Source organism: Pteropus vampyrus, unplaced genomic scaffold, assembly GCF_000151845.1.
Source record: "Pteropus vampyrus isolate Shadow unplaced genomic scaffold, Pvam_2.0 Scaffold102, whole genome shotgun sequence".
In the NCBI taxonomy this organism is placed as follows: Eukaryota; Metazoa; Chordata; class Mammalia; order Chiroptera; family Pteropodidae; genus Pteropus; species Pteropus vampyrus.
In genome coordinates, this window is record NW_011888883.1 from 1,674,393 (window position 1) to 1,683,983 (window position 9,591).

Here is a 9,591-nt window from a genome sequence, read left to right on the forward strand (position 1 = left end):
CACAACAAGACCTTACTATCTATAGATAGACATTTTACGGTAGCCAGGAAAAAACGTCAAGAAAATTCACAACTTAAGTTCTGATCTTGATTCTACTTTGAGAACTTTTTTAGTTTAAGGTAAATAATAATACTTTAAAATGTCAACACGCGAAACTTTTAACCGAACCCAAATTCCTGTTTAGAAATTCATGTATGCAATTCAAAAACACCTAAGACATTCGAGTACTATATTTAATTGGCAGAAATTTACTTTTTAAGGGTACAAAGAAGTTTCCTTACACACCCAATCATTACTTGTGAATATAATCTGGGATTCAATCGATGGCTTTGTTAATTATTCGTCCTTACAGCAGACCTTAGTATCCATTTAAGACCAAAGTGACTAGAATTACCTGCCCACCCTGGCTTCCAAATTTAACTGACACAAGTACAGGAGCTCCAAGGAGCTGAGGACGCACAGGTAACGGGCGCGGATGGTCAGCAGAATCTGACATTTTTAAATCGCCCTGCCCTTCTAGGCCACCGCTGCCTTTGACAGGAAGACATGTGAGAGACAGAACGTGGGAAAGAAGGGGCTGGGCTCTGTAAGGCGGACCGCGACCACGCCCTAGCCTTGGCCTTCGCGGATAACTCCAGAAGCCCACTCGCAGGACTGCACCAACGCCCCCGCCGGCCGGACGAATCCCGCAGTCGGCAGGCAGGTGCGTGCGGCGCGCGCGCACACGGAGCGTGCCGGGTGCGGATCCAGCAGGCGGAGGGGCTGTTGGGCGCCTGGCGGAGGGTGGTTGGCTGGATGGATGTCGGCCTCCCTGCCTCCCCGCCTCCCCGCCTCCTTCCCGTCTCCCGCTTGCCGGGGATGCTCGCGCGCGGCGCCCCCTTGCCTGTAAGCTCCCGGCCCGAGGGGGCGGCGTGTGTGAGTAGTTGGGAGGGGGCAGCCAGGCGCTCGGTGGAGAGCTCACCCGGGTTTGTCCGTCGTCGTCACCTGACTCGTTGGAGCAGCCACAGCTGAGGTGGGGGCGGGGATGGGGACGCAGCGCGGAGTGCTAGAGAGACGCGGCGGCGCTGGCGGAGGAGGCGGCGGCGGGCGGGCACTGGCTCCTGCGGCCACGGGCGGCGGGCGCAGGGACCGCGGAGCTGAGGGTGGGGGCCGGGCCAAGGCTGGAGGCATCGCGCCCCGGGGCACCGGGTCCGCGCGCGGCCACACACACCCACCCGGCGCGGCTTCCCTCGGCGGCCCAGGCTCCTCTCAACCTGCGGCGGGCGGCGCCGCTCCTAGGGCGGGGTGAGTGAGTACCCGCGGCCGGGACTCGGCTTCTCCCCCTCGCAGGGCCGCGCGGGGATCCGGAGAAGATAATCCTAGGGCGCAGAGAAGGACAGCGGCCGGGCGACAGTGGCGCTGCGCGCTCGAGGGAGGGCGGGGGGCTGGGCTGGGCTGTCAACCCGTCTCTGCCCCGCTGCCAGGAAGGGCGAGGCGCTCAGAGACTCTGGCGCCTCCGCAGAGCGGAGCGGCCCCTGCGACGGGGATTTGGGGGCGAAGGGAGAGAGCCCGGGTGAAGGGCGGAGGCGGCGGCGAGGAAGGAAGGGGAGGCGAGGGCATAACATGGCGCAACGCTAGGATTATCTTCACTGCGACCGAGGGAGGACGAACCCATTGCAGCAGCAGCGCAAGGAGGAGGAGGGAAGCGACCAGGGCTGGAGTATCCTATTCATCTCCCTAAGCCTGCGAGCTGCGAGGAGGCAGCGCTGCGGCGGGGAGGTGAGAGATGGGCACCCAGTGGGCGCGGCGCCCAGGGAATAACCCCGACGCACGCCGGTCTGGCACCCCGGGATCAGGTTGCAGGCAAAATGCTGATTGCCAGGAGGTCGCTGAAGGGGTGAGGCGGCACTGGGATGGTGTCACGATCCTGGGACAGGAGCCCGCGCTGGGGTTTCGTGACGGACCTAGCCTTGCTCAAGATCCCCAAGAGCGCGTCGCAAGATCGGGGTTTAGCTCTTTGCTCGCTCAGAAGGTGGTACCAGGGTGGGGACGGAGGGGAAGAGAGCCGCCGTGCGGCTGCAGGAGGCAAGGCCTGGGTGCCCTGAGTATAGGGTCTGCGGGTTAAAGCAGGACCATCTCCCCTTCTTTCTCGCAGAAAAGGAGGCGGTAGACGCGGCCTGAGAAGATGTCGGGCCAGACACTCACAGATCGGATCGCCGCCGCTCAGTACAGCGTGACAGGCTCCGCTGTAGCGAGAGCGGTCTGCAAAGCCACCACGCATGAAGTGATGGGCCCCAAGAAAAAGCACCTGGACTGTAAGCATCTCTTTATATAAGCGGGACATGCGCATCGCAGAGGCGCTCTGGATGCAGGCGGCGCGGCCTGGGTTCTCTGTCCACAATGCTGCAGGCTTCAGAACTCCCAGCGGGGCTGCCCCTGGCTTGAAATATCCAACTGTGGAGGTGTTGCCTTGGGTCAGCCCTGAAACCTTGTCTTTAAGCCATTTTTTTCCTCCTGTTGACTTCCAAGGTCTTGGTGGAGGAAAAAAAAGCCATTTTTTTCCTCCTGTTGACTTCCAAGGTCTTGGTGGAGGAAAACACACACACACACACACACACATTAATATTGTAAGATACCGAGAAATTGTACGTTATGGATTAGGCACTTTCACCTCTTTTTTTCTTTCTTCATACACCCCTCCTTCTCCAGGCAAGAGGAAATCAGGGGTTGCACAATCATAACAACAGTAAAAGATGGATTCATAGAAGGTCAAATTTGTCATTCTAGTTGTTTCCTGAATACATTTTGGATAGTTTTTAAATAGTGTTACTTTTTTCAGTGTCACTGCTAAGATTTTATCTGTGAGAGTTGTATGTAACCACATCAAAAAAAAAATTAATTCAAGCTATTGAATGAGGAAATTGCACTTCATAGATAATGACGATTTCATTTTATACTTCCTGGCACACTTCTTTGTCCCATTCTCAGAAACTGCTGAATGGAATGATTTCGCTCTGGTCACAAAATGGTTGTGCTTTCCCAGCATTTGAGATGGTATGATTTTAGATGAAAACATTTAATTTGTGACTTTTTCCCCATATTTTTATTTGATAGAAAAAGTAGTTTTGAATCCATATATTTCTGAAATAAATGTTTTATTTGATTAACAGTAAATCTTTTGTTATTGAAGGACAAATAGGGACACTTAGAAAAAGTCTTGAGACTCCTTCCTTATAAGTAAGGCTACATGACAGTATATTCTGAAGTTGCTGTTCGGTCTTTCTGACCTGCTTAGGATCTGTCCTTTTATGATGTTTCTTGGTAAAGGTCAGTGCTGGCAATGAGAAACACAGGTATAGTGTCCCATTTGACTTCTTTTGACCATTTTCTGGTTCACTTTTGCTTTAAGCCTTCTACAGTGTCTGCCTTGTGCAGCTGAGAAAATGGCACCAGCATTAGAATTGACTCTGGTTCTATTATCTGTATAAGCAAAGCTTGATGAAGATTACAACTCGATATTGTAAGGGTTATCCAGCCTTGTGAACCTGTTGTTTCATAAAATTGAATAATTTCACTTCTAGAAGCTTGTCTGAGGGCGAAATACCATTGTTCCTCCCCTGAGGGAATTTTTAACAACATTTGTTGATTATGGTATCATGTGTTATATAGGCAGTACAGATGAGAGAGGCCACCAGGGCCAGGGCACCTAACAGAACTGGAAATTATAAATTCATGACCAGCTCATTTTGCTGCAGCATGCTGAATCATTTAGCCATCTTTCCATCAGTTTCCCCAACTGTGGAAGGATGACTCATGTCTTAAAGGTATGTGTCAGTCTAGCAAATCATCATAATAATAAGAAAACTATAGGTTATGGATTTGCTAAATGCTATGAACATGATAGAACAATATATTAATACATTTCAGAGAACATTTGTAGTTTGAGCATTTCATTAAAACATTTCAAATAAAGACTGACTTCCACATCTAAATATGTAGTCACCTTAATCTTTTACATCTGGAAAAATCTCTTAAAATTTTTCAGGGTAGGAGGTTTTCCAATATCTGTAGCATATGTTAGTGAGTGGAGTGATTTTGAAGATATGGAACTCAGGGGTAAGATTCTGTATTTAAAGAAAGCAGCTGAAGTAGGAACTGATATTGAATTATTAATATGAATAATCATATGAGCTAAATGTTTATTGAGCAGTTACTATATGCCAAGCACTGGGCTTTACATTATTAATTTATCACTGCTCAACGGGTTCAGGGAGGGTAATTAACTTTCATAGCTTTTAACCATTGCACTTAATTGCCATCGTAGTTTATTTAATAATGTTCTCTTTGGGGGGGGGGAAGGAACCATATTAGCCTAAATAGTCTAATCCTCACCCATCCTGTTTGCATCGCTTTGTGTGAAATTGAGCATCACAACCCACACACTCCTTGCACACTCTATGATATGCATGAAAATTTTTTAATTCTGTCAGTTAAAAAATGATTAAAAGCGAAATACTGAGGAGTATTGGTTTTTCTTTTTAACATTTTACTTTTCCACTAAATCGTGAAATAAATTATATTCAGTTAAAACCAACCTTAGGACAGAAATTGGAAGATAGATATGTTACTGATATGTACTATTTTGAGAAAAGATGATACTGGCAATCAACATATAGTTATATGTATTGTAAGAGGGCATCTTTGCTCAGAATTCCTTGTGAAGTTATTTTAAATAACAGTAGACTACCTTAGTAATTTATTCACAGGTTTCCAGTAACAAACCAGTTGTAAAAGTGAGTCAGATCTGTTATTAAAACATGCAGACACATGGCTCGGTTTCCCTATAGACACTAAAGCATCTTTAAGTAGTGTTTTAATTTTGAAATTATTAAATACTAGTTGGGGGTTTGAAACAGAAAAAAAAATGTAATTAGTTTTATTTGTGTATAACTTTTTAGTTTGGAGTTTCAATTGAAAGATTAGAAGAATAGAGTGTTTCGGTGATTTTTTTTTTCGATATCAAGTTAATGGAATGGGATCAAAATCTTTATGAAAAGTGCATGTAATGTTTAAAGTACCGGCTTAAAGCTAAGTTTCTTTCTCTAGGTTGATAGGCCAAGAAAAATCATTAATTATAAAATTATTAAAAATTTAAAAAATGCTTCATAGTACATGATTTATACATGAAGAAACTATTAACATCTGGGACAGAATTGTATATGATGAGAAAGTGGAGATAAAGAAACTCTACGTATATATTCTCAGATTTTTTTTCCTTTTTTCAATAATGGTATATTTCTTAGAGGAAACATTTATTCAGAAAAGCTTCACTGTAATCAGCAGTTATATATTAAATTTAAAGGTTATAGTTAACCTTTATAATAGAAATAATGATTACATATTTTAAGGTGCTTTCAGATTATGTAAAACTTTGATTCCATACTGTACTCTAATTATATTGCCCTGTGCCCATGAAAATTAAACACCTAACCAGTTTTATTGAACATTAGTCTTTCTGGGTCTATCTGTACATCCTCACATCTTTTTCCTTGTAACTTTATGTACCTATTTGATAGTAGGTAAAACATACAAGTCTCAGTGAGTGTTGCCTTCTTGGTTGCAACTGTTTTATGTTTCAGTTGCTTTTCTTTTTCCGTTTTGTAGTCGATGGCCTAGGGGATAGCCCAAGTCAGATAGTAAAGTGACAAGATCCAGTAGGGCACCCAGTACCTACTCAAATGCTGTGTCAAGATTAAAGAACGACAACAAGAAAAAAAATAGTTGGCAGAAAGTAACACCTGCAGTGGGAGAGTTTTTTGCAGCCCCAGTATAAGATTCATTTTGGTTAATAGCTCTTATGAACAATATGCTATATTGTTAAAATACCCTATTTAAGATTATCAAAATTCCAACTTAGACATTACCATTAACATCAAACCAAACCTTATGAAAAGCCAAATTGGTTATCAGTAATTTATTTTATTTTATTTTGGTATTCGAAACCTCTCGAGGGTTTTTAATAATAGCTTATCCCACATAATAGGCAAGTGATTCAAGTTCTGAATCCTGTGTTTAAGAGATACTTTCATTTTATAAATGATTTTTTTCCTCTTATACTACAAAAAAGTAAGACTGTATTTCTTATAAGAATGTCTGATAAAGGTAGGGTGACATACAGTCTGTGTTTTGAGTCAAGGCAAATATTGGCAAATTACCACAAAATTTCCGCTGCTTTAATTCTATTCATTAAGTATCTGCTAATAAGTAAAAACTGTTCTGAGTAAACATAAGATGAAAATTTAAACCTAAAAGTTTATTTGCTTTACATAAGCTTACTTAGTATATATAAAATCCATTTCGATTTATAGACATGCTATTTGCACATAAATTCAGTTAATATCAAAGATGTATTTGTGATCACTTATAGAGCTTTCTGTAGTGCTGAGATCAAAAAAGTAAGCAAAGTTTATTGAATAAAATTAATTGGAACGATGTATAAAAGTTTACTGAACCCTGGATCAGCTTTCAATATGAGCCTTATACTAGCTTGTTTTAAATATACTTTACTTTGATTCCAGTTATTCTCATTTAACTATTGATTATTGTCTAAATATACCCTTCATTTTTCTCTATGAAGGCACACTCTGTTCCTTCTTGATTTCTCAGGAGATGGTTTAGAATAATCTGTATTATTTTTTTAGGGAATCAAGAAGAGATGGGGAATATACACTTCTGAAAGGCTTTCAGGCCGATCATCATTTATCATAAATGTACAAGGAGTCTAATATATGTGGTCCTGTGATGTTTTCTGATGATGCAGAGGGCAGAGAAGATCATGTGAGATTTAGGGCATGGTAGGAGCCAGAGAAGCAGAAGAGTGGCAAAGAGTCTTTGGCAATAGTAGGGAGCTTGCTTCAGAAATGACTTAAAATAATTAAGCAGGCTTTTTATCAGCTAGTGGAACAATAAGGATTTCTTTCTGGATCTTTTTTACTTCCTCATTTTCAGAGAAATTTTTTTTTTTTATGGTGTAATGTTAAATATATTTGGGTCACTTTAGATATTTTTTCTCCTTTGGTTATCAACGTGGTTAGCAGATATTTTCTTAAAACTAGTATAAATTTGATAACTCAAATTGATTTTTTTAAAAGTTGCTCCAGTTATTTAAAAAAATCATATATTTGGAAAAATATATAAAATTATTTATGTAGGAAGTCAATTCATATGTTAATTCCAGTATTAGCTTGCAGCATTTTAAATTAAAATCTAGATTGTTGGTACATTGCCATATTAGTTTTAATGTTTAATAAATAGCTGCTGAAGTCTTATTTGTAATTTAATCTGGGCACTTAGTTGCCATGGATCTCTCTCTTAGCTTTTCACAAATAAATATCCTTTAAATATCTTACCTCTTCTCTTCAAATTGATCGATGCTAGGATAGAGTGTTCTTTGGAGCTTATCTTGGTTTCAATAACTTTGTAAAGAGGGTCGGAAGTGATATACAACCCCATTCTCTCAGGGCTAAGGGTGATTTTCTTATAGCATTGTATTTTAAGTGACTCAACATTTGAGCCAGCAGCTACCCAGAGAGCCTTCAAATATAGTTACGGTGCAGTTAAATAATTTGAAAATCCACATTTATTGTAAATTCCTTTCGCTTTACAAAGGAATACATGGCTTACTTCTCAAGGGAAATGCTGGCTGTGTTTTTTCTTCGGTGTTTACGTATGTGCTCTTTTGTTTTTCATAATAGGGAGAATGGTTGAATGGTATGCGCAGTGCTAGTTGCATGATGACCTAGAAGTAAATGATAGAGTCTTTCTTAGAGCACAAACCAGAGAGAGAATCGTGCCCTGAAGCCCACAGCCTTTCTACAGCTGTTTTCCTGCTCTCCCAAGTGTATGAGGATCTTTCTTGCCCTCCCATGTTTCCACAAGGTTTCTCTCTTACGCATCTTTAAGGAGGATCTAATATCTTCTCAAAGATTTTATCATGTGCCATTCCTGGCTACTAAGGACAGAGAGATGCTGGATCTTTGCCTGATGTGCATGGTTTTGCTTTTTGGCCCGATCATTTGGTTATTTTTCCTAGAGTTCACACTTTTATTTAAATTATAATTTTCCTTCTTCCTGTATCATTTATTCTCTCTGTCATCTGTATGTTATCTTAACTGATAAACATTTTTTTATCTTACTGATAAATATTTGCAAGTTTCTCTATTTAAAACAAACAAAACTACCTACACACAACTCTGCTTGGACTCTATGACCTCTTGCAGCAGCCAACCTTGCTTTTCTTTCGCAACCAAACTTCCTGAAACAGTAGCTCACCATTCCAAAGAAAACAAACACAGCTGTACCCCTCTTTGGAAATTGTGTCTTTGCCTTAATTTCGAACATTAGAGTTGCTGTTAGATACTAGTCATTGCCCACCCAAATGCCCACGCCACTAACCTGAGAAGTATCCCTCATTTCTCAACTCCAGAGATGATTAATATTACTAATAATTATTAAAAACTCTCTGAAATCTCCTCCTTTAGCTGTTTTCTGCCTTCATTTAGATCAGTAATAAATCTCATCTGTAATATAAAGATTAATGATAGTTCTGACCTCTCTTTTGTTGAGGAACAAGTGAGATAATGCGTGTAAAATACCTAGCACAGAGCTTGACATATAAGTGTGGGGAAAACATCAGTTATCACTACTACTACTCCTGTTAACATTTACTATACTAGTACAATTGCTGTTATTGCTACTGTTGCTAATACTGGTATCACTACTGCTACTGCCCCCACCATAACAACTGATAAGTAATCCTTGGTGATTTGCCTTTACCACTTCTCCATGCTCGTTTTACGCCCCCTCCTTTCATTTACTTCATTCAGTTTTTACTTGAATTCCAACTTTCCCCTTCAGTACTTTGGAAGCCATAGATATATTCTGTTCTTTAGCAATTACCCTTAAAATTAGACTATGCATACTTAAAGTCTAATGTAGATCACTATCTCTTTCTTTCCCTCCCAAATAAAAGAAATTTAGAAACTTTTAACACCAATCACTCACTTCTTACTTACATGCTATTATTGTCCAGTATTAGCATGGTTGTCCCATTATTGTCCCAAAGCTAGTCATTATTATTCAGTACAGGCAGTGTTTATTTAATTATATCCACCTTCTTTGCTCAGCATTCCTTCACTATGTCTAAGATTTCTTTTTTCTTTTATTAATTTATTTTTCAATTATAGTTGACATACAATATTATATTAGTTTCAGGTGTACAACACAGTGATTAGATATTTATGTAACTTAGGAAGTGATCACTCCAATGACTCTAGTGCCCATCTGGCACCATCTGTAGTTATTACAATATTATGGACCATATTCCCTATGCTCTACTTTACATTCCTGTGACTTTTTATAACTGGCAATTTGTACTTCTTAATTGTTTCACCTCTTTCACCTATCTCCCATTCCCATCTGGCAGCCATCAATTTGTTCTCTGAACCCATGAGTTTGTTTCTGTTTTGTTTGTTTATTTTGTTTTTTAGATTCCACATATAAGTGAAATCATATGGTATTTCTTCGTCTGACTTATTTAGCATAATATCCTCT

The 9,591-nt window shown here is 40.8% G+C and overlaps 1 protein-coding gene across 19 annotated transcripts in view; it reads left to right on the forward strand.

Moving 5' to 3' along the window:
• Positions 1 to 795: 795 nt before the first annotated feature.
• Positions 796 to 9,591, forward strand: part of SNAP91 (synaptosome associated protein 91) — a 139,089-nt gene continuing 130,293 nt past the window's right edge. For 11 of the 19 annotated variants that reach the window (XM_023533417.1, XM_023533425.1, XM_023533426.1 and 8 more), the window contains exons 1-2: positions 1,034 to 1,284; positions 2,135 to 2,294. In XM_023533417.1, the coding sequence (XP_023389185.1) occupies positions 2,165 to 2,294 (130 nt within the window). In that variant the 5' untranslated portion in view covers positions 1,034 to 1,284; positions 2,135 to 2,164. The other 8 variants (XM_023533416.1, XM_023533423.1, XM_023533431.1 and 5 more) reach the window with 5 other exon arrangements.